At 44.4% G+C, this 26,392-nt stretch overlaps 1 protein-coding gene across 1 annotated transcript in view; it reads left to right on the top strand.

The window, feature by feature from the left end:
• Positions 1 to 26,392, top strand: part of LOC106601645 (tumor necrosis factor receptor superfamily member 16) — a 44,363-nt gene that overhangs the window by 12,606 nt on the left and 5,365 nt on the right. Inside the window, exons 3-5 of the mRNA XM_045715380.1 lie at positions 3,025 to 3,387; positions 20,757 to 20,994; positions 22,205 to 22,404. Of these exons, the coding sequence (XP_045571336.1) occupies positions 3,025 to 3,387; positions 20,757 to 20,994; positions 22,205 to 22,404 (801 nt within the window). The remainder of the gene's footprint in view (positions 1 to 3,024; positions 3,388 to 20,756; positions 20,995 to 22,204; positions 22,405 to 26,392) is intronic.

Below are 26,392 nucleotides of genomic sequence, written 5' to 3'. Positions count from 1 at the left end.
GACCATCGTCAATGTTTTTCACTGTGTTACCTCAAATGGTTGGAGTTCTCACAGTATGAGCCTGTTTTATCCAATCCTGTTCTCACAGTATGAGCCTGTTTTATCCAATCCTGTTCTCACAGTATGAGCCTGTTTTATCCAATCCTGTTCTCACAGTATGAGCCTGTTTTATCCAATCCTGTTCTCACAGTATGAGCCTGTTTTATCCAATCCTGTTCTCACAGTATGAGCCTGTTTTATCCAATCCTGTTCTCACAGTATGAGCCTGTTTTATCCAATCCTGTTCTCACAGTATGAGCCTGTTTTATCCAATCCTGTTCTCACAGTATGAGCCTGTTTTATCCAATCCTGTTCTGTTTATCCTCCACTAATGTTTCAATGTCGTTACCTCTCACATTTTCTGTTTCCACTGTGTTTAAAGTAAGGGAGATGACACCCTGTGTTGTCAGGTAGTAAGCTGTGCTGCTGTTTACAAAGTGTTAGAGATATTAGGCTCAGCCTGTGCTAGTGTTTACATGCTGGAGGAGCTTACAAGGCAAGGCAAGTGCTGGGACATTGCTGCAGGGCTTTTCACACCAGCAATACGCTCTCTCTCTCTTACTGAACACAACTGCCATCCAACACTTCTCACTGCTCGTCCTGACACACACACACACAGACATGTGCACACACACACACACACACACACACACACACACACACACACACACACACACACACACACACACACACACACACACACACACACACACACACACACACACACACACACACACAGTACTCTCACGCAGATGCAGACACACAAAACATGCATCACTTGCTGTTTCTAATAGCAAGGGAAGCCTCTAAAGCTCTACATTGAACAGATTGCAGAAGATGCCTCCTCTCTCCTGTTCCCCATTTAGAAGAGCATCACACAGGAGTACAGAGGGATTGGGGAACCCTATATCCGGTGGGGATCCCGCTGTTTGTTATTTAAACCAGCCTGCCCCTCCACTCCACTGTCTCCTCCTCTCCTCTCTTATCCTCTCCTCTCCTCCACCCTCTCCTCTCTTCTCCTCTCCTGTTCTCTCTTCTCCTCTCCTCTCCTCCACCCTCTCCTCTCTTATCCTCTCCTCTCTTCTCCTCTCCTCTCTTATCCTCTCCTGTTCTCTCTTATCATCTCCTCTCCTCCACCCTCTCCTCTCTTATCCTCTCCTCATCTCTTCTCTCTCCTCCCTCTCCTCTCTTATCCTCCCTCTCCTCCCTCTTCCCTCCTCTCCCGCCAAACGTCACTCTCATCTCCTATAGCCACAAAAATAACAGACTCTGAATAATTCAGCAGGGTTCCAATTATATCTGAAAAAAATTCTATAAGAACATGCAATATTAATGGATGACTTTGTACCACTAAGAACACTCAGCATGAGAATAACCCAGTTTGGGGTCAACACCTTCATGGCTCAACTTCTAGCACCAACATTCCTGAAGAGCACATTCTACTAATGGAACTTCATAAAGTTCCAAAAAAACTACAACTGGCTCAGGAAATAGTCATCAGAGGCCTCCTTTATAAACATTACGTAGCTACAAAATATACCACAAAACATGTGCCAGTTTGGACGCAAAACGCACATTTTCTATTGGTTGTAGTATTGTATTGCAAGCAGGCAAAAAAGTATGTTGTGCAAATGGGGGATATGAGGACACGCTTATTCATAAAAACATAATAACAAGATTCAACCATTTGCTGCTAGTGAGAAGAACGAAAATCAATGTGTTTTATTTTTGTAATTGAAATCAAAACATTGTTGACAAGTCCACAACAATTGGCCACCGTTTTCTCTGTCAGAAAGTGTCAGTCCTTTACAGCCAGATACAGAATAAATGATTGTCCTTTACAGCCAGATACAGATTAAATTACTGTCCTTTACAGCCAGATACAGCATAAATTACTGCCCTTTACAGCTAGATACAGCATAAATTACTGAAAAAGATGAATACATTCTTCCTACACAGTAAATATACCGGTAGCTTGTGTAAAAGACTTGACAGTATGGGTATAGGCTACAGTATTGCTGTACGATAGGAGCGCGACATCTCAGAGACCCAAGGCAGGAGATACTGAAGAAACACAAGAATCTATTGATAAACAAAACAATTCGTCTTTTGCAAAGAAGTGTGGGCTGTAGCATTTAATTAAAACATTTTGGAATATACAATCGATAAAGTGTTTGTCACTCAGTATAGGCAGCATGCATGTTTAGTTTGAAAAAGTCACTGTAAAAGACTAAAACATTCTGCCCACACCTCCACAGAAATGTGATCAAATTCGCCATTGCTCTTTCTTTTAGAAGCTGCCGTCCCATGGCCCAATTCCAACAGTTCCAAATCATACAGCAAATAAAGGGTGTTGAAGGGTGTTATAGTCAGGTAAATGGAGGGCGTTTTCCTGGCAGAGTTATAATGCTTGTTCACACACGCACAGTTTCATGACAAGTCTGATTTACAATGGGAAACATGCGTATGGCGTGCGCTAAGTTAATACATCTCAATATTGTTAGGCGTATGAATTATTTTCAGAAATAGCTTGAAACATACTTTAAAATTATGAAGAGTGGCCAAGCATCTAATGATCAGTGATCATTTGTGCCAAACCCAGCTTGATTAACTTTGAATACAGGCCATCTCATCGTCTGTTCAGAGCAGTAGAGAGCTATATCATTACAGTACAGTCGGTACAGTCCACACAGAGATCAATATAGTAATGAGCACGGCGGGCTTCAGACTCCTTCCTCAACAAGAGCACCTTTCATGTCTCAGAACACAAATCATCCAGAACCCACTGGATCACTGTGTCCCCCCCTCTCGATGAACACAGCAGCAGTAAACATGATTCATGTCATTAGACTGACTGTCTCTCTCTCTCATCTCCTCCTCATATACATTTTTCCTCTCTCCTCCCTCCATCCCCCTCTCCCCTTCACCCCTCTGTCTCATCCTCCCTCATCGTTCTCTATCCCCTTCTTCTTTCTTCTCCTCCAGGTGAGACCTACTCAGAGACCTACAGCCACACAGACACCTGTATCCCCTGCACCATGTGTACAGGTCTGATGCGCATGCAGACGCCCTGCACTGACTCCAACAATGCCATCTGCGTGTGTGACTACAACTACTACCTGAGTGAGGTGTCTGGGCGCTGCGAGCCCTGCACGGTGTGCCCGGCGGGCCAGGGCGTGTTGGCACACTGCGAGCACAACCATGACACGGTGTGTGAGGAGTGTATAGACGACACCTACTCCGACCGGGACAGCTCCCTGGACCCCTGCCTGCCCTGCACCATATGTGATGAGGGCATCGAGGTGGAGCTGAGCGCCTGCACGCCCGTCAGCGACTCCCTCTGCCACAGTAAGAGAACCAACGCACACTCACGGCAACATACACACACACAACCTGCACGCTAGCCAGTAGCAGTAAAGTCTGGGAACTTATGCTAACCTTTGCCCTCCTGTCCTATCAGGGTTGTATAGTAACGGCCTGTATGTCTCTATCACAATGTTTTCTTTCTCATGTGAATTTAGAAGGTCAACAAGGGTGACTTCCACATGTGTCTGTTCTACAGTCAGGGTCAGAGGGCCATGCAGGCCAAATTGTCAGACGGCAGAAAAAACAGAACAGCGGTCACAGAGGTCAAGAAGTGGTGGAGTGTCAACACAGAGACAGTGCATAATCTCCAAACTCTAACTAGAGGCCAGGTATTCCCTCTGCAGGCACGGTGAACACAGATGCACTACAGGGCAGGCTGCAGCACTGGAGCACATACCCAGGAAGCTGTCAATCCAGCAGGGTGGACGTGGCATGAAATCAGGCATGTCAGTGAATAATAAGCCCAGCCTCTGGGAGGTCCACTGCTGCTAGGGCTACAAGATATAGAGCTCCCTGCTTTGGTAGCAGGCTGGGTTAGGTTTATGGGAATGGGTTGGCTCCACAGGCTGGGTTAGGTTTATGGGACCTGGGTTGGCTCCACAGGCTGGGTTAGGTTTATGGGACCTGGGTTGGCTCCACAGGCTGGGTTAGGTTTATGGGACCTGGGTTGGCTCCACAGGCTGGGTTAGGTTTATGGGACCTGGGTTGGCTCCACAGGCTGGGTTAGGTTTATGGGACCTGGGTTGGCTCCACAGGCTGGGTTAGGTTTATGGGACCTGGGTTGGCTTCACAGGCTGGGTTAGGTTTATGGGACCAGCAGGTTTGAGTTCCAGTAAATATACTGTATGAAGGAAATTATCAACTTTATAACAGAAGTCCTTAACGCCACCTCCAGATGACCTTTGGTACAGTAGGACTAGAATGTTCCAAGGTTTCGTAAAGGTGATAAAAATAAAGCTTGATATTGGTTTTGGATCATGAACATTCATTTTGGGTTTTGGAAACAAGATTTCCGTAATGGTTTTGGATATTAGTTTTGGAATTTGGAACTTGGACACTTACTAGGATTAGTTACTTTTTGGATGGGGGACTTGGATGAGGTTTGTGTGCTGGGCTTGGATGCTGCCTGGGCCAGAAATGCCACGTTGCAAATGCAAGTGTGTTATCCGTGGACACCTGCTACACTGTGCTGGAGATGCTTGTCAGGCAGATGGGGGTCATAAATCGCTCTTCTTTTAATGTTCTGTCATCTCTTGGCCGCGGCTGGCAGTTCTCAGTTAGTTGTGAAACAGACTGAGAAAAGATAAACCTAGAAAGATCAGGAGAGGAGGAAACACTCTCTCACCCACACATAGGCTATGTCCAAAATGGCACCCTATTCCCTATATAATGAATAGCTTTTAACCAGAGCCCGTAGCGTGTCCTGGTCAAAAGTAGCACACTACATAGTGAGTAAAGTGTCATTTAGGAGGCAGACTCCTCCTCCTCACTGACAGCTGTTTCTGGGTTCTCAAAAAGGCAGAAACACCTGCTTCTGATCAGCCAGGGACATCTCTGTTCAGAGAGAGGGAGATACAAATGAGAGAAGAGAGAGAGAGAGACAGATAGACAGAAAGAGATAGAAAGAGATCGAAAGAGAGAGAGAGAGAGAGACAGTAGAAGGTAGTGAGGAAAAAAGAGGACACATGTCCCAGCACCATAATCACATGAACATGTCCAGAACCTTCCCAATTCATAATCACATGAACATGTCCAGAACCTTCCCAATTCATAATCACATGAACATGTCCAGAACCTTCCCAATTAATAATCACATGAACAAGTCCAGAACCTTCCCAATTAATAATCACATGAACATGTCCAGAACCTTCCCAATTAATAATCACATGAACAAGTCCAGAACCTTCCCAATTAATAATCACATGAACCAGTCCAGAACCTTGCCAATTAATAATCACATGAACAAGTCCAGAACCTTCCCAATTAATAATCACATGACCATGTCCAGAACCTTCCCAATTAATAATCACATGAACAAGTCCAGAACCTTCCCAATTAATAATCACATGAACAAGTCCAGAACCTTCCCAATTAATAATCACATGAACAAGTCCAGAACCTTCCCAATTAATAATCACATGAACAAGTCCAGAACCTTCCCAATTAATAATCACATGAACAAGTCCAGAACCTTCCCAATTAATAATCACATGAACAAGTCCAGAACCTTCCCAATTAATAATCACATGAACAAGTCCAGAACCTTCCCAATTAATAATCACATGAACAAGTCCAGAACCTTCCCAATTAATAATCACATGAACAAGTCCAGAACCTTCCCAATTAATAATCACATGAACCAGTCCAGAACCTTCCCAATTAATAATCACATGAACAAGTCCAGAACCTTCCCAATTAATAATCACATGAACATGTCTAGAACCTTCCCAATTCATAATCACATGAACCAGTCCAGAACCTTCCCAATTAATAATCACATGACCATGTCCAGAACCTTCCCAATTAATAATCACATGAACAAGTCCAGAACCTTCCCAATTAATAATCACATGAACAAGTCCAGAACCTTCCCAATTAATAATCACATGAACAAGTCCAGAACCTTCCCAATTAATAATCACATGACCATGTCCAGAACCTTCCCAATTAATAATCACATGAACAAGTCCAGAACCTTCCCAATTCATAATCACATGAACCAGTCCAGAACCTTCCCAATTAATAATCACATGAACATGTCCAGAACCTTCCCAATTAATAATCACATGAACAAGTCCAGAACCTTCCCAATTCATAATCACATGAACCAGTCCAGAACCTTCCCAATTCATAATCACATGAACCAGTCCAGAACCTTCCCAATTCATAATCACATGAACCAGTCCAGAACCTTCCCAATTCATAATCACATGAACAAGTCCAGAACCTTCCCAATTCATAATCACATGAACAAGTCCAGAACCTTCCCAATTAATAATCACATGAACCAGTCCAGAACCTTCCCAATTAATAATCACATGAACAAGTCCAGAACCTTCCCAATTCATAGTCACATGAACATGTCCAGAACCTTCCCAATTCATAGTCACATGAACTAGTCCAGAACCTTCCCAATTCATAGTAACATGAACTAGTCCAGACATGAAAGTGTAAGAAATTGTGTCCTCTCTTCCCTTCTCTGTTTTCCTCACTACCTTCTTCTTCTCTCTCAATTCAATTCAAGGGCTTTATTGTCATGGGAAACATATGTTAACATTGCTAAAGCAAGTGAAGTGGATAATAAACAAAAGTGAAATAAACAATACAAATGTACAGTAAACATTACACTCACAGAAGTTCCAAAAGAATAAAGACATTTCGCATGTCATATGTCTATATACAATGTTCTCTCTCTCTCTTTCGCTCTCTCTCACTGACTCTATAAAAAATAAAGTAGTAAATGTGAGAATTGGGAATATCACTTATATCACTCATAAGTTGCGTGAGAGTCAGAGTCATATGGACTGCAGAAATCCAGTCAAACCGCATCATGTGTGCCTCATACAGTGAGTGAACATCTATGTCAGGCCTTCTATTATGAGTGATGTACAGTAGGGTACAATGCAGCCATGTGCTGTACCATATAGAGGACCACCAGCAGTGGCGTTAAAGAGAGCACACAACCAGAGCACCTCTCACCTCTGACCTCGGGGCTCTGTCTTCTTCTCTGTGACCCTGTGTTGTGTTCCGCTGGCCACAGACAGGACTAGGGACAGTGCTAGGAACAGTAGTGGCAGTATGGGGTGGCTCTGGGTGACCTTACCCTGTGTGGTGTGTCAGGGGGACTCTGGCATGTGAAAGGAGCCACAGTCATACACCCATAAGGTCACACGGAAACATGTGGACGCCATCGAACCATTGCCATGACTGTTCTGATCCCAAGACACCCCGGTGGTCTATGAGGACAAATGTGCTGTAGTCCACACGTCAGTTTGTCAGTGGTTTTGAATGTGTTGCTGTATCTGTCCCTTTCGTGGAGGGGGCTCTAAGGGCTCGATTCAATCAGATCCGATTTAGCCAACATCTGCATTGCAGTTGTTTTGGCGTTGTCAGATTTGGAACTGCGTTAGAGTTGTCAAATCCACAAGCAGCTCATTAAACCTAAAGTGAACATTGCCATTGACTGCACGGAGTCACGTTATGAGAAATTTCATGCAGCCTTGTTTACAAGTTCGAACATAGGAATGTGACATGTAATCTACACCTCGATTAGGCTGATAGAAATCCTCATTATTTTGTATAGTGATTTCATTTGAGCTTCATTATTTCTGTACAGCCTAGACTTTCTTGTTCTGAACTTTTAACGTGAGTGGGATGGGTGTGGCTTCGTGACAATGATTACAAGAGCAGAAGCTCACCTATTTGACAGCTCCAATGGCCAAAACATCAGCTATGCGGGTGTTGGCTATCGCTGGTTAGCCTCATAGCGAACCAAGGCCTGGGGAAGTTCCTTGGCAGAAGTCAGCTAAAGAAGGGTCGGAACCCGGTGTAAATGATTGACGCCTCGCAACACGTCAAACCAATCAAATGCCTTGCTTGGGCTGAGCTCGAAATTTGGTGCTCACCAGATTAGTAGCAACAGTGCACGAGGACAAAAAAAATCTACAAAACAAGCAGTGGTGACAAAACATTTGAGAACGTTTACAGCATGCTGGTTTTCACAGCATTTCTCTGTTATTTCTAGATCAGTTAAATCTGCAGCAAGAGGGGAGAAATGGTCTACAATGCTGGCCATGTCAATATTTAAAATGTTGACATTTCAGAAGTGATATTTGGTTGTAAAGGCTAGCATGAGGGACAAGAAGTAGCTAGCCAAAATGACCCATGGCATATAGGATATACCCCTAGTCTCTTGGAACATTCATTTGGACCTCTCTCTTCATCGGCAAACTATCACGTTTAGGTAAGACCCAGATGCAGACTGTGTCGAAGCAACAAAAGTCTATTACAACAACAGGGGCAGGCAAATGACAGGTCAAGGCAGGCAGTGGTCAGTAATCCAGAGAGCGTGTAAAGGGTCCAGAACGGCAGGCAGTCTCAGGGTCAGGGCAGGCAGGGGTCAATAATCCAGAACGGTGGGGTAAGGTACAAAACGGCAGGCAGTCTCAGGGTCAGGACAGGCAGAACGGTCAACACCGGGAAGGGCTAGAAAACAGGAGCAAGAAAACAGGCAGGAGCAGGGGAACAAATGCTGGTAGGTTTTATGAATAAAACGAACTAGCAACAGACAAACAGAGAACACATGTATAAATACACAGGGGATAATGCTGAAGATGGGCTACACCTGGAGGGGGGTGGAGACCATCACAAAGACAGGTGAAACAGATCAGGGTGTGACACAAACAGGCTTTCACAGCGTTCCATATCTGAAGACAGAAAACATCACAAAGAAACAGGCTTCATTATACTTCAATTACATAGCACAGAATATTATGTTGCTATTATCTCGCTGTCCTCAAACTTTTCCTATCTAGGTACTGGAACTGGACAATCTTTTCATAATGTCCTGCCACAAAATGACCTGCCCTGTCCAGTAGCCTACACTCCCCCTTTACTGACAGCTGGAGATTCAATTTCATGGTTATTATTTACAAATGCATTTGGAGACTGTGTTTTTAATTAACAATGATTACATCAAGATAGCTAGCTAATAGGAAGTTTGCTAGCTGATGACATTTAATTCACTTAGCTTAACAGTGTGTAAAGTCAGCTAATTAGCAGTTCAATTGAGTTATGCCGGGTGTACACTACACAATTTTAGCTGTCCCTGAAATCTGAGACAAAATCCCCATGTCGTTGCCTACTCAGGGCACGCGGCCATCACCAACGCTCATTTAACTTGAGCAGGTCAAAGATGCAATCTGAGGGCTACCGATCTCATCTTCGAGCAGTCCCACACATCCCGATATTTTCAAACATGTTTGATTTTATCGGAGCAAAATTTGCAATGCTCTTGTAGTGTGAGATGTGTAACAACAAGCTTTTAGAACTGTGATCAGCAATAGCCAATGAGAGCTCGCCAGAGAAGAAGCCAGTGAGATGTTGACATTGTTTTGCGTCACCCAGAATGTGTCGACTCTCCAGCAGGAATGATGACTACTACTAGTATGCGTTTATACTTGCCTTTAACCAAAGCATTAAATCGTTACAGCTCTGAAGTGCACAAGCAATGTTATTCAATTCAAAATGTTGGCTAGACATTTCAACTCTGTGTGGCAAACATGAATGTCTGACTGAAAACATTTATGAGGCTGCTTTGAGCCAAAGCTTGTTGTAGCTACGTTAAATTAAATTACATCATTGTTGCAATGGAAAGTCTAGTCCATCAACTCTAAATAGCAAACCGCAGCTTGTGTAGATCTATAAAACAACATGAACCCACTCATACCAATATCAATGAGTAATTTTTGTCAATACATGTATTGGTTTATCTGTCATCTGAGCAGATGATGCAACATTTACATGTCCACTTTCATTTCAATGTGTCGATTAGAGTATGGGAAGATGGCGGAAGTGGATGCTGAGTTGAAATCAAGCAGCACGTCTGGTGAAGAAGAATGTTCTGAATGGAGAACAGTAGTTGAAATTGTCTAAAATTGGAGCGGAAGATATGTGTGTGAATGATAATGAATTGCTTCTTGTTGGGATGCGTTTGTTGAGTAAGGATGCATATGTGGGAAACCCGTTTGAGGTGTCTAAAATGGCGTATTTTGATTAATTGTATTTCTGAAGAGCAGTATTTTCCTCTTAATGTAATGCCATACAACACTTCTTCCGTGGCCTCCAACTGCTCTTAAATGCTAGTAAAACTAAATGCATGCTCTTCAACCGATCGCTGCCCGCACCTGCCTGCCCGTCTAGCATCACTACTCTGGACGGTTCTGACTTAGAATATGTGGACAACTACAAATACCTAGGTGTCTGGCTAGACTGTAAAGTCTCCTTCCAGACTCACATTAAGCATCTCCAATCCAAAATAAAATCTAGAATTGGCTTCTTATTTCGCAACAAAGCCTCCATCTCTCACGGTGCCAAACATACCCTTATCTTATCGGCAGACTCAACAGCCTTGGTTTCTCAAATGAAGCTCGTTTGGAGGTTTGTTAACACAGTGTCCAAAGAAGGGCCAGATGTACAGTTGAAGTCGGAAGTTTACATACACTTATGTTGGAGTCATTAAAACTCGTTTTTCAACCGCTCCACAAGTTTCTTGTGAACAAACTATAGTTTTGGCAAGTCGGTTAGGACATATACTTTTTGCATGACACAAGTTATTTTTTCAACAATTGTTTACAGACAGATTATTTCACTTATAATTCACTATATCACAATTCCAGTGGATCAGAAGTTTACATATACTAATTTAAACAGCTTGGAAAATTCCAGAAAATGATGTCATGGCTTTAGAAGCTTCTGATAGGCTAATTGACATCATTTGAGTCAATTGGAGGTGTAGAAAGAGAGGGTCCAGATTGTCTAGCCCAGCTGATTTGTACGGGTCCAGGTTTTGCAGCTCTTTCATAACATCAGCTATCTGGATTTGGGTGAAGGAGAAGCTGGGGAGGCTTGGGCAAGTAGCTGCGTCGGGGCGGAGCTGTTGGCCGGGGTTGGGGTAGCCAGGAGGAAAGTGTCATGACGTTGGCCTGAGGGGGGAGGTTTATGACCCCCATAAATACCTTTCCCCTTTTTCCTCTCTCTACCGATGTGACTATTTAAAATCCCTTTGTTAACATTGAGAGAGAGTCTGGTGACATAAAAAGATGGGAAACTGAACCGTATTTCGGTAATCCAACCAGTTGAAAATATGCGTTGGGACTTAATGAATATGATGTCAGTTCAGTTGGCGTCTGAGACATGATTACTGATGATAGGACGACATAAACTGTACCTGGGAAAGTCTACACATTATAGTTATCAGATTCACATGGAATCGTTGTGCAATTTAAATGTTTAAATATGAAACTATTTGTGAAAAGATGAAATGTAATTTAGCTTCTTAATGAGAGAACGGTTTGTCATAGAGTAAACTCTGCCAACTCAGTGGCCCCGCCCATGTGAACAGACAGTGGTTGTAAACTATGAAACACAGCCCTCTCTCCCAATCCTATATAAGCCCCTTGACGAAAATGTAACTTGCTGTTCCGAGGACGTGCGGACTGGCAGTCCCCAAGTTGAAAGGACAAAGACCACCTACAGAACTAAGCCAAAATCCGCAAGAACCTAACGAAATTGGCATGAAATTTCAATGTGAAGGTGACGACCTACACGCCGGAAGGTTGAATTTTGACTATACCAGCCAGAATATAGCATGAGCTTAAAAATATGGCAACTTGGTATGAACTTTGAACTCTTATTCACTAAAGAAGTGCTACACCCTCCGCCCGCTAAACGTGGGCTAGGAGAGGACGGACAGAGTATCCATTCTACCATGCTCCAGTTCACCACTAGACAGTCTTCAGAGGACCGGAGATCCATGCTGGACAACCCGCCTCCTATTTACGACCAACCGATTGAAGCGCAGCTCAGAGTAAATATTTACTGCATTTTCCAAATGGGCAGTTATTTAGAATGCATAAGATTCTGTATTTACGATAGAGTAGCTGCCTACGGCCCGATAGACACATAGCTTCTCCCTTTGTTCCTCAGTCTTCCCGCTCTTTCAATCAAACCCAACCCCCTTTTCTTTGTGTAACCAGCCGTCATATCTGTTCCGTCCACTAGGGACGTTTTATTTATGACAATTTGTAATCAATGTATGATCCATTCTGGGTAGATGTAATTCTGTGTGATTATTTAGGTATTTAGTAAATAAATAATTTAACAACATTTTGTATTGCTGATTCAACTTGTTAGCCAGGGTTCGTGAAGATAACCAAGAATTTACAACTTTGAGATGAGACTGAATAAAGTGACGATTAAATATTGACTGCTATTGATGTAAAAGATTACCGTCTTTAAGAGATAATTCGGAAGATAACAGCTCTATAAACATTATTTCGTGTTGCCCCCGACTTTCTAGTTAATTACATTAACCTGATTAGCTTAATCAGGTAATATTAATTACAGACAAATTATTTTATAGAATAGCATGTCATATCACTTAATCCGGCATAGCCAAAGACACGACAAAAGCATGGCCAGCCGTAGAGAAATGCTTATTGAAATTCTCGATTATCGTGGATTTATCGGTGGTGACAGTGTTTCCTAGCCTCAGTGCAGTGGGCAGGGAGGAGGTACTCTTATTCTCTATGGACTTTACTGTGTCCCAAAACCTTTTGGAGTTAGAGCTACAGGATGGGATAACAGTGATGCACATAACACACAGCACCCCTTCTATGGGTGTGTGGGGGAGGGTTCTTGAAACACAACATCCAATCAAAATCTTGCCTCTGGGAGCCAGTGGACCATTCAAACCGTTTTTGCAGTAAAAAATTATCCAGACTTCGGCAGTTAACGCTTGATCTGATTGAGTCTAACTCAGTCAATGTGTGTGATACTAGATCTCAATCTTGCTGACACTGTGTGTGTGTGTGTGTGTGTGTGTGTGTGTGTGTGTGTGTGTGTGTGCGTGTGCTCAAATGTGTGTGCGTGTTTAAGTAGCTGCAGCAGGCATTTTCACATACTCCCTTCATATCCAGCTGTTTCCGAGTGGCGATCACTCACAATGAGAGAATGATGAGGGGGGGGCATCAGATGTGCTGTTCTGTGTGGACTGGAGGGTCGATAAGAGTGCTGGGGTTTCTCCTGCTCACACTCAGGTTTCGCTGGCTGACCTTTATGAGCACCGAACACTCTGCAGGACCCACACGGACTTAGACAGACACTCTCTCTCTCTCTCTCTCTCCCCCTCTCTCTTTATCTCTCTCAGCTCACATTCTCTCTCTCTCTCATCCTCTCTCAGCTCACATCTCTCCCTCTCTCCTTCCCTCTCTCTCTCTCTCTCATCCTCTCTCAGCTCACATCTCTCTCTCTCTCCTTCCCTCTCTGTTCCTCTCTTCATCTCTCAGCTCAGCTGTCTCTCTCCTCCACCATGCGGTTGTGTGTGTTGGTGAGTGTGCAGACTGTGTGTGAGACAGGGTTATTGCACAATTCCTTAAACACTAAAGTTTAGCTGTTCATGACTCAGCTTATCACCTACAGACCCTTCTTAGATAAATAGGGAGAAATTCTTTCTCTCTCCCTCCTTATCTCTTCCCCCACTCTCTCTCTCTCTCTCTCAGCCTCTCTTCTCCTCCCGTCTCTCCTTCCCTTTCTCCCTGAGCAGCCTTGAGTGGTTAGGCCAAGGGAAAAGAGGGGGAAAAGGGATGAGGGGAGGAGTGGGTCATTCAGTGCCTTCACTGCTGCAGTGTAATTACTCCTGCTAATCAGAGCACTTTACAGCAGCGCTTCTGTTCCTCTACTCCTCCATCCTCTCACCTCCTCTCTCCCCCTTCCCTCCTCTCTCCCCCACTCTCCTCATCGCTCCCATACACTCTCCTAATACTGTCCCTTTCTGACTCTCTCTCTACCCACACTCTCCCTATTAACTCTCACTCTCTATGGAAAGCAGAATGCCAACTTGAATAATTTAATCCGGGGAGAGAGAAGTGTCTGTCTGTCTGTGTGTGTGTGCGTGTGTGTGTGTGTGTGTGTGTGTGTGTGTGTGTGTGTGTGGTGTTTACAAGAGGCCTAGGCAGATAGAGATAGGCCGTAATGAGACAGTGGGAGAGTGTTCTCTGATAGATAAAGAGGTCATTGTGCGTGTGGTATGTTTGATAACTGTCCTCCACCCCAACTTGACTGCAAGGAACCAAGGAGGGAATACAGTGCCTTGACTTTTTCCATATTTTGTTGTGTTACAGCCTGAATTTAAAATATATTAAATTGAGATCTTTTGTCACTGGCCTACACACAATACCCCATAATGTCAAAGTGGAATTATGTTTCTATACTTTTTTTGTTGTTGGACAAATTAATTAAAAATGAAATGCTGTAATGTATTTGAGTCAATACGCAGTCAACCCCTTTGTTATGGCAAGCCTAAAAAAAATTCTGGAGTAAAAATCTGCTTAACCAGTCACATAATAAGTTGCATGGATTCACTCTGTGCGCAATAATAGTGTTTAGCATGATTTTTGAACGACTACCTCATTTCTGTACCCCACACATACAATTATCTTTAATGGCCCTCAGTTGAGCAGTGAATTTCAAACACAGATTCAACCACAAAGACCCGGGAGGTTTTCCAATGCCTCGCAAAAAGACGGGCACCTATTAGAAGATAGGTTAAATATCCCATTGAATATCCCTTTGAGTATGGTGAAGTTATTAACTACACTTTGGATGGTGTATTAATACACCCAATCACTACAAATATACAAGCAACCTTCCTAACTCAGTTACCAGGGATTTCAACAAGAGGCCAATGGTGACTTTAAAACAGTTACAGAGTTTAATGGCAGTTATAGGAGGAAACTGAGGATGGATCAACAACATTGTCGTCACTTCACAATATTAACCTAATTGAGTGAAAAGAAGGAAGCCTGTACAGAATTCAAATATTCCACAACATGCATCCTGTTTGCAATAAGGCACTAAAGTATTACTGCAGAAAATGTGGCAAAGAAATCCACTTTTTGTCCTGAATACAAAGTGTTATGTTTGTGGCAAATCAATACAACACCTGTACCACTCTCCATATTTTCTAGTATAGTGGTGGCTGCATCATGCTATGGGTATGCTTGTAATCATTAAGGACTGGGGAGTTTTTCAGGATAAAAAAAGAAATGGAATGGAGCTAAGCACAGGCAAAATCCTAGAGGAAACTTCAGTCTGCTTTCCGCCAGACACTTGGAGATTAATTTACCTTTCAGCAGGACAAGAAACTAAAACACAAGGCCACATTTACACTAAAGATGCTTACCAAGAAGACAGTAAATGTTCCTGAGTGGCCGAGTTACAGTTTTGACTTAAATCTACTTGAAGATCTATGACAAGACCTGAAAATGGTTGTTTAGCAATGATCAGCAACCAATTTGACAGAGCTTGAAAAGCATTATGTCATATTGTGTGTAGATGGGTGAGGAAAACATATATTTAATCAATTTTGAATTCAGGCTGTAACAACAAAATGTGGAGTAAGTCAAGGGGTATGAATACATTCTTAAGGCACTGTACAGGGTTACCTTTACAATAAAAAAACTAAAATGCCAAATAAAATACAATTAAATAGCATTTCTCTATCCTCCTCCACTCCCCCTAATAAACAGTTATTCACAGGCCTGGGCTCATAAAAGCTCAGGGAAGTTTTATTTGTTTCAGAGACATTTAAAATCCATTGAAGCTGAAATAAAACAGTTAAACCACGGCCGCCTTTGGCTAACACGCTTAGCCGACCGAGACAGGCACTGGAGCCGCAGGTTTATTTCCCAGTTAACTGCCTTACTTTCTAGATCAGCACAGGGTTGATACATACATGCAGGTAAGCATGAGATATGAGAGAAAAACAGAGAGAAAGAGGGCAAGGGGTTCAGATGGAATATAGAAAGAAAGAGAGAAAAAAGAGATACAGCTAGAAGGAGGAAAAGACCAAGCTTGTGTTGGTGACAGTGAGTGTTGAGTCACTCTGACTCACTGTGATCACCCCAGATTGCCATCCGTAGGGTACCGGATGAAATGGACACGGCTATCAGAACTCACACACACCGTCTCCAAAGGTGTGAATAAATGGTGTGTGTGTGTGTGTGGTCATTGTAGAATTATATGGCTGACGTAGTCGCTACATGCACTGTATGACTCACGCAGTGGAAAAAGTGGAAAGAGGGGAATTTGAAGTGATTGTGGAAATCTCATCTTTGGGAACCTCTTGTTTAATCACCATAATGCTAAACCGACTGTAACTGATTGGTGAATAGAGATGGAAGGAGAAGCGCAGTTCCTGAAAGTTCAAGCATCAAATCAAATCAAATTTATTTATATAGCCCTTCTTACATCAGCTGATATCACAAAGTGCTGTACAGAAACCCAGCCTAAAACCCCAAACAGCAAGCAATGCAGGTGTAGAAGCACGGTGGCTAGGAAAAACTCCCTAGAAAGGCCAAAACCTAGGAAGAAACCTAGAGAGGAACCAGGCTATGAGGGGTGACCAGTCCTCTTCTGGCTGTGCCGGGTGGAGATTATAACAGCACATGGCCTAGATGTTCAAATGTTCATAAATGACCAGCATTGTCAAATAATAATAGTAGTTGTCGAGGGTGCAACAAGTCAGTAACACGTGGCTTTTTCATAGCCGATCTTTGAGAGTATCTCTACCGCTCCTGCTGTCTCTAGAGAGTTGAAAACAGCAGGTCTGGGACAGGTAGCACGTCCGGTGAATAGGTCAGGGTTCCAGCAGGTCTGGAACAATAGGTCTGGGACAGGTAGCACGTCCGGTGAACAGGTCAGGGTTCCATAGCTGCAGGCAGAACAGTTGGAACTGGAGCAGCAGCACGGCCAGGTGAACTGGGGACAGCAAGGAGTCATCAAGCCAGGTAGTCCTGAGGCATGGTCCTAGGGCTCAGGTCCTCCGAGAGAGAAAGAAAGAAAGAGAAAGAGAGAATTAGAGAGAGCATATTTAAATTCACACAGGACACCGGAAAAGACAAGAGAAATACTACAGATGTGACAGACTGACCCTAGACCCCCGACACATAAACTACTGCAGCATAAATACTGGAGGCTGAGACAGGAGGGGTCAGGAGACACTGTGGCCCCATCCGATGAAACCCCCGGACAGGGCCAAACAGGTAGGATATAACCCCACTCACTTTGCCAAAGCACAGCCTCCACACCACTGGAGGGATATCTCCAACCAGCAACATACCATCCCGGGACAAGGCCGAGTATAGCCCACAAAGATCTCCGCCACGGCACAGCCCAAGGGGGGGCGCCAACCCAGACAGGAAGACCACGTCAGTGACTCAACCCACTCAAGTGACGCACCCCTCCCAGGGACGGCATGGAAGAACACCAGTAAGCCAGTGACTCAGCCCCCATAATAGGGGTAGAGGCAGACAATCCCAGTGGAAAGAGGGGAAACCGGCCAGGCAGAGACAGCAAGGGCAGTTCGTTGCTCCAGCCTTTCCGTTCACCTTCACACCCCTGGGCCAGACTACACTTAATCATAGGACCTACTGAAGAGATATGTTTTCAGTAAAGACTTAAAGGTTGAGACTGAGTCTGCGTCTGCATGTTCTGTTACACCTGCACTGGGACTGACAGACTGGAAACGTGACTACCATTCCCACTGGCCACACACTTGTGACCTGACCTTGGCCTAAAATAATTCCCTGAAATCCATACCATGCCTTTAAATAGGTTGAGTTTTATTTTTGTGTCTTGGTGTGACGTGGCTGTGAGCAGGGAGTGTCCAGTGTGGAACGGTATTCTCTACAGTTTCAGTAAACCTATCCCTCCCTACGGACAAAGGAATGTCCTGTCATCGCCAAGGAAACAGCTAGGAGATATCTGAGTCTTAACAAGCTGCAGAATTTAACAAATGTACCCTAAGACTCCCATCAGTGTCCCTGGGGAGCGTAAATAAATATGCATTCAATCAATGTGGAGAAAAAAAATGAAAAACAGCCTTGTCAGTAATAAAAAGAAGTGCTGAATTTTGACAGTTCGTTATTATTGTGATGCTCCACTGCTTTTCTTTGTGTCAAACTGTCAAGAGACCACATCACTGACCAGAACTGCCATTTCATACTTCACTGTGTTCTTAAAGTTCCATTGCAGCCATTTTTATCTCAATATCAAATCAATTCTGGGTAACAATTAAGTACTTTACAGTGATTGTTTTGAATTAAAATGGTCAAAAACAAAGAAAAATAGCTTCTTAGCAAAGAGTAATTTCTCAAGTGGGGTGGGGAAAACTGAAAACTAGCTGTTATTGGCAGAGAGGTTTGGAACTCGTTCTTATTGGTCTGGTGATGTCACCAGGCAGGCCAAAACTCCATCCCACCAAAACAGGCAGAAATTTCAGGCAGTATTTTCAAACAGCTCTTTCACTAAAATGGCATAATCGTAAATTTCACAATTTCACCGTATTATACCAACCTCACTCGTAGTGTGGAAAGATACACTCACCAGCCAGTTTTTTAGGTACACCACCACGTTTCACAAAAATTGATCGCTCCTACAGACAGTGAGTCACTTGGCCATGGCTTGCTATCTAAAGCAGGCAGCCAGGCATTGAGGCATTCAGTTCCTGTTCAATTGAATGTTAGAATGGGCATAACGAGTGACCTAAGTGACTTTGAGTCTGGTTTGATCGTCGGTGCCAGGTGCGCCGGATCCACTATCTCAGAAACAGCTGGCCTCCTGGGCTTTTTACGAAGAGAATGGTGCAACAAACACAAAATCCAGTCAATGGTAGTCCTGTGGGCGACAACAGCTTGTGGATAAGCAACGACGAAGGAGAATTACAAGAATTGGGCAAGCTAACAGGTGGGCCACAAACAGACAAATAACGGCGCAGTACAACAGTGGTGTGCAGAACAACATCTCGGAACGCACAACTCGTCGATCCTTGTCACGGATGGGCTACTGCAGCAGACGAGCACACCAGGTTCCACTCCTATCAGTTAAAAACAACAAGAAGTGGCTCCAGTGGGAACGCAATCACCAACACTGGACAATTGAGGAGTAGAGAAATGTTCCCTGGTCCGACGAATCCCGGTTCTTGTTGCGTTATGCTGATGGCAGAGTCAGGATTTGGCGTAAGCAGCATGAGTCCATGGACCCATCCTGCCTGATGTCAACAGACCAACATCCCTGTGGAATGTTTCCGACTTTTAGGTCTGACCCGGTGTTTATAAAACACAGGAAAATCATATTATTTGAGGGCTGAGGAAGCCTGCATGGGGTTCTGTTCTGTTGGGGATTACTCCTTCATATCCACACCACCACCACCACCATCCACCACACTCCCCTCGAGGTGTGGATACTGGCAGACATACTGTAGCTACATCTAATGCTTGAAGCATAACAGTTTTATTACACAACACACACAGTAGGAGTGCGTGACACAGCAGATAACAGGGTAACCACTACAAAGAACATGACTGAGTTGTCCTGTGCTGTATGTACGTTGCCAAGGGAAGCAGAAGCAAGAAGGCCTCTGGGCAGCCATGGTGTTGCTGGCACACTGGAAAATAGCAGTTGATCATTAATGCAATTTACAGAGAAACAGAAAGAGAGAGAGGAAATGGGACAATTTATAAAAATGTCTCCTCTTTAGTGAGTTAAGCCTGATGAAAACCAGACCCCTCCAGTAGGAGAGGGAGAGGGAGAGAGAGAGAGAGAGAGAGAGAGAGAGAGAGAGAGAGAGAGAGAGAGAGAGAGAGAGAGAGAGAGAGAGAGAGAGAGAGAGAGAGAGAGAGAGAGAGAGAGAGAGAGAGAGAGAGAGAGAGAGAGAGATCCTACTGCTGCCCTCCCTGGCCTGCAGCACCAGAGGTTAAGCTGAACACACTGACCCTCTAAAGCCCCTGACTTTGTACTGCGGGTACTCCACATGGTGTGTGCCATGTTATGTACAGAGATCACAGTCATGCTCCCATATAGAGAAGAACTTGGAGTGCGTCCCAAATGGCACCCTATTCCCTATATAATATTGTACTACTTTTGACCAGAGCCCTATGAGTTCTGGTCAAAAGTAGTGCACTATGTAGGAAATAGGATGCCCTTTGGTATGCAGCCCTGGTGAGAGAGTCATGATGTGCTGCTGGGCTTGGGTTATTATGTGGGTAAGTGACAGTTTGCCTCCCATCTCCTCCTCCTCTAGAAGCATTCCCCCTTTTTCTCCAGATAACATCTTAGCCGGAGCCCATCTGCCTATAAGAACAAGCATTCACATGTGTGCACTGTCACTCAAACATCTGCTTAGGGACATCGTCGTGACTAAACTCAGGCTCAGAACTACTTGAAGAAGGATGTATACAGTTATAGTTCATGAAATTAATTTTTTTATTATGGGGAAACGTATCTTTTTTTGTTTGTTTTTATTTCCCTGGTCCTCATTGTAAATTCCCTTTTTGATATACCGGTGTGCTAACTACAGTACAATGTGCTGGTTCCAAGGAGACTTGATGTAGGTTGCTTAGCCAATGATAATGTATTCCTAAACTGGCTATTATTACTGCTGGTTAAGTGTGTGATTTTTTTTTAAATAAAACATTCTTACCATAAAATAATGACCTCATATGAAAATGACCTCTTCCTGTCTTATATAATAGCAATCTCTCCTTTTTCCTCTCTTCCTTCACTCTCCTTAGATCCTCTCCTCCCGTCCTACACGTCGCCCACCTTTCCCCTGGACATGTCTTCCCCCTCTTTCACAGACATCTTCCCACCAGACAGCTCCAGCAGCCCCTCCCCGGGGGGAGAGAGCACCACGGCCCAGCCCAGCCCTCACTTCATCAGACCGGGCTTCAACGAGAACCTCATCCCCATATACTGCTCCATCCTGGCTGCTGTGGTGGTGGGGCTGGTGGCCTACATCGTCTTCAAAAGGTGAGGGGCCATGGAGTGGGAGCATAGACAAAGCAGGGAGATAGGATATGAGCACAGGTAGAAGCAGTTATCACACAGATATAAGCAGCTATCACACAGATATAAGCAGCTATCACACAGATATAACCAGCTATCACACAGATATAAGCAGCTATCACACAGATATAAGCAGCTATCACACAGGTAGGACCAGAGACAAAGCAGGGAGGATGATACATGTATGCAGACAGTGGGCTCAGGCTGGAGGAGGGAGAGAGTGAACTAGGACAGAGAGGTTGACTAGTCGGAAGGGGAATGACAGGCAGGATGGTGTTTGAGTGATGTAGCCCATGGCTAAAGAAAGGCAGGGAGCCAGATAGAGAGCGACTGTATGGTGAAATATTCAGGCCTGTTGTGGAATGGCAAGACATTGACCCAGTTACACCACATGGTTACGCACGCACGCCAGCATGCACGCACGCACGCACGCACGCACACACACACACACACGAACACACACACACACACACACACACACACACACACACACACACACACACACACACACACACACACACACACACACACACACACACACCATAATGCATTTCAAAGGTCACACACTCAGAGTAAAATGATTGACAGAGGTCAGTGACATATTAAACATTAGAAATGACGCACACAGAAGCACGCACACATACACACACAAGCATTTGCACACAACACATACACACACACGCCGATTCAAACACACCATGTACCAAGTAAACAAGCTCATCATCAAATCCAGTATCGATTGTAAAGTGCAGTCCAGTTGAAATCCGAGTGGCTACTTCGTCAACACAAACAGTTACGGGGCTTCTTTAATATCTATCTCCTTCCACTGTATAAACAGGTCCAACACTGTCTGTTAAAAGGCTTTGATTGACTGATTGATTAGATTGGATCATTACGACTAGGAGGCTGCTCCAGCCAGAGACAACATTACAGTAAAAATGACTGAGGATAAAACCACTATGAAGCCAGAAGGCTTGTTTCCCTGCTGGTCCTTTAGGTTTACTGGAAGACTTTCAGAGATGTTTGTTGACTGATCACTCCTCGTCCCTTCCACGTTTCCTGATGACCATCCCAACCACAAAACGTCCATTACGTGCATCACATCAATTAAACCACTTCTGGGAACACAGTGTTGCGGGCATGACTCACTTCTTCTCCGTTCACACCTTCCCAGGTGGAACAGCTGCAAGCAGAACAAACAGCCGGCTAACAACCACCAAGCCACAGCAGCCAATCAAACGGTGACGCCGGAGGGGGAGAAGCTGCACAGCGACAGCGGCATCTCAGTGGACAGCCAGAGTCTGCAGGAGCAGCAGCATGCAGCCCAGGTCCAGGCCCAGGTCCAGACACAGACACACAGACCGGAACAGATAGGTGAGCTCTCATAACACTGTAACACTGTTACCCTACAACACACACTGTACACTTAGCTAGATGCTGTAATGGAAGTCTGTATGTCTGTGTGTTCACCTGTTGGGTCTGTTAGGAGATTCTATGCTAGCTGGACTAGGCATATACAAGTGAGAGATGAAAGTGGTAACAAAGTGAATTTAGGTTACATATTTTATTATTGTACATAGCGAGTCTCAGATATTATCCCTTTGTGTGTACATACTTAGATACGACTTTGGAAATGTCACCAAAGAAGTCTTAACATGGGAGGTTATGAAGGAGGGAAGGATGAGTAGTCTACACAATTTACATCTGATATCTGTGTTTTACCAATGTATACCCCTTTACCTATGCTACATGTGACCCAGCCTTCGATATTTGGGTGAGCGAGAGAGCCAGAGAGAGAGAGTGGACAGGATGGTCCAGTATTCGGTGGGAGACAGCACCACTGCCTTGTGGGAAATACATGATGAATGGTCGTGAAGGAGGAGAGCAACTTTTTAAACGGAACAAGGAAGTGAAAACAAAAGCAAGAGCTTCAGGAATGTGAAGTGGTCTCTCTATAGAGCCTGGAGCGACCTACCTTCCTTTAATTCAAAAATCCATGGCAGAGACACAGTCAGTCCTCTTATACTGAGGAGAACCATGCTCTACTTACTCCTCTCTCCATCTCTTTAGCGCTTTCAACTTATCTCTCTCTTTCTGTCTCTCTACATATCTCCTCTTTCTCCCTCCCTTTCTATCTCCCCTTTTCTTTATCTCTCTCTCTCTGGGGTCTCAGTGGCGTGGCACAGTTTCTATCCACTCAGAGGAGTGATAGAGAGAGCTTTGTCGTCAAAAGGAAGAGAGGAGACCAACTACAGAGTGAAGAGTTTGTTTTTCCAACCTCCTAAGTGCTGAGCCAGAGCCTAAGGGGCCCTACACATCCAGTGACTCAGCATCTCTCTCTATGCAGTCATGAATGCATAACTGAAGAAGTTATGAAGTAGTAATGAGGTAGTTCAGAAGACAATTATAAAGTTATGTTCGTGAATCGTGAGTTAACTTATGCACCATCACCTGATCTGACCCTGGACCTCTGCTGTTTTGGATCTTACCCACAACCTAAATGCATACCCATGCCCATGTGATGTCTGGGCAGCCTGGGAAATGCTCCTATTGTTTTATTTTGTGTTGTGGGAATTCTATTCATTTCCCCCCCACTCAGAAATGCAAAGCCTCAGTATAATGGAGAAAAGGGGGCATCTTTTCCTGGGGATTAGCATGTGATTGGATCATTGAGTAGATGCCTGCCCCTTTAACCCTTGTCTCTTTGTGTGATTGGCTCATTAGCAGGTGTTGTGTGATGGAGGCCAGGCCCGAACCCCCTGCCTGTTTAAATCTGATCCAGCGACAGTGTTTAATGTCTGCTAATTAGCGTCAGCGCTGTCTTCTGGCGCAGAAGCCATTAAAATACAGTACTGCACACAGCATGCTGTGGGTTGGGCGGCTACTCCACTAGTAAATGGGGACTGGTTAAAATATAAAACACCCAAGGGGGTGAGAATATGTACAATAAATCCATAAAATCATATGGATTTCCCTTTTCAGATGAACCATATTTTACACATACAGTATGACTGAAAAGCCCACAGCAGTCTTTGTAGACGGTGTCATACCCAGTCAAAACAAGTCAATTAAGATTTCAAGTGAAATATGAAAATCTATAAAAGATGCCCTGTGCTTTGATTGACAAGCTCAAAAGGACTCCCCGCGTCCCTGCCTTGGGGTAAGAACTCCCAAAAGACTTACAGACATCTAAAATAAGTATTCTCTACTCTCCATTGCAATCTGGTGATCTTTTAAAAAGCAATCTGTCTTTTCCCTTTGAGGCCCCTTCCCCTTTACGCTGGAGTATTCCTTCCTCAAGGGGCAGAGGGGTGTTTAAAATGTAAATGGGACTCAAACCTCTCACTCATCTCTCTCATCATCGTGCCTCTGTCCTTAATCTGATCCCATTCTCTACCTGAACGATAGTCACGGAAACTGTCAATCAAAGTCTGCTCGTCCCAGGTTAGAGGGGCAGTGGGCTAAAGCTAGTATAGTAGGAGAGTAGCTAGTGTAGTAGGAGAGTAGCTAGTGTAGTAGGAGAGTAGCTAGTGTAGTAGGAAAGTAGCTAGTGTAGTAGGAGAGTAGCTAGTGTAGTAGGAAAGTAGCTATTAGGGGTAGGAGAGTAGCTAGTGTAGTAGGAGAGTAGCTAGTGTAGTAGGAGAGTAGCTAGTGTAGTAGGAGAGTAGCTAGTGTAGTAGGAGAGTAGCTAGTGTAGTAGAAAAGTAGCTATTAGGGGTAGGAGTGTAGCTAGTGCAGTATGAGAGTAGCTAGTAAGGTAGAAGAGTAGCTAGAGGGGTAGGAGAGTAGCTAGTGCTTTAGGAGAGTAGCTAGTGGGGTAGAAGAGTAGCTGGTAGGGTATGAGAGTAGCTGGTAGGGTAGGAGAGTAGCTAGTGGGGTATGAGAGTAGCTAGTAGGGTAGAAGACTAGCTAATGGGGTGGGAGAGTAGCTAGTAGGGTAGGAGAGTAGCTAGTGGGGTAGGAGAGTACCTAGTGTAGTACAATGCTAGTGTAGTAGGAGAGTAGCTAGTGTAGTAGGAAAGTAGCTATTATGGGTAGGAGAGTAGCTAGTGCAGTATGAGAGTAGCTAGTAAGGTAGCAGAGTAGCTAGAGGGGTAGGAGAGTAGCTAGTGTTTTAGGAGAGTAGCTAGTGGGGTAGGAGAGTAGCTGTTAGGGTAGGACAGTAGCTATTAGGGTAGAAGAGTAGCTCATGGGGTAGGAGAATAGCTAGTAGGGTAGGAGAGTAGTTAGTGGGGTGGGAGAGTAGCTAGTAGGGTAGAATAGGAGCTAGATGGGTAGGAGAGTAGCTAGTGTATTAGGAGAGTAGCTAGTGGGGTAGGAGAGTAACTAGTAGGGTAGGAGAGTAACTAGTAGGGTAGGAGGGTAGATAGTGGGGTAGGAGAGTAGCTAGTGGGGTAGGAGAGTAGCTAGATGGGTAGGAGAGTAGCTAGTTGGGTAGAAGAGTAGCTAGATGGGTAGAGGAGTAGCTAGTGGGGTAGGAATATAGCCAGTGGGGTAGAAGAGTAACTAGTGGGGTAGGAGAGTAGCTAGTGCATTAGGAGAGTAGCTAGTAGGGTAGTAGAGTAACTAGTGGGGTAGGAGAGTAACTAGTGGGGTAGCAGAGTAGCTAGTGCATTTCGAGAGTAGCTAGTAGGGTAGGAGAGTAACTCATGGGGTAGGAGAGTAGCTAGTGGGGTAGGAGAGTAGCTAGTGGGGTAGGAGAGTAGCTAGTAAGGTAGGAGAGTAGCTAGTAGGGTAGGAGAGTAGCCAGTGGGGTAGGAGAGTAGCTAGTAGGGTAGAAGAGTAGCTAGATGGTTAGGAGAGTAGCTAGTGCATTGGGAGAGTAGCTAGTACGGTAGGAGCGTAGCTAGATGGTTAGGAGAGTAGCTAGTGCATTGGGAGAGTAGCTAGTAGGGTAAGAGAGTAGCTAGATGGTTAGGAGAGTAGCTAGTGCATTGGGAGAGTAGCTAGTAGGGTAGGAGAGTAGCTAGTAGGATAGGAGGGTAGCTAGCTAGTGGGATAAGAGAGTAGCTAGTGGAGTAGGAGTGTAGCTAGTGGGGTAGGAGATCTGCTAGTAGGGTAGAGGAGTAGCTAGATGGGTAGGGTAGTAGTTAGTGGGGTAGGAGAGTAGCTAGTAGGGTAGAAGAGTAGCTAGATGGGTAGGGTAGTAGTTAGTGGGGTAGGAGAGTAGCTAGTGGGGAAGAAGAGTAGCTAGTGTAGTAGAAGAGTAGCTAGTAGAGTAGGAGAATAGCTAGTGGGGTAGGAGAGTAGTTAGTGCAGTAGAAAGCTGGTGTAGTAGGGAGTAAAGCACTTTCTGTTGAGGAGGCAGCCCTGGGATGTGGATAAGGTAAACAGCAAGAGCTTTAGAGCAGGACAAATACTG

Source organism: Salmo salar, chromosome ssa03, assembly GCF_905237065.1.
Source record: "Salmo salar chromosome ssa03, Ssal_v3.1, whole genome shotgun sequence".
In the NCBI taxonomy this organism is placed as follows: Eukaryota; Metazoa; Chordata; class Actinopteri; order Salmoniformes; family Salmonidae; genus Salmo; species Salmo salar.
The sequence above is the reverse complement of the archived record's forward strand: the minus strand, read 5'-3'. Positions and strand labels throughout refer to the sequence as shown.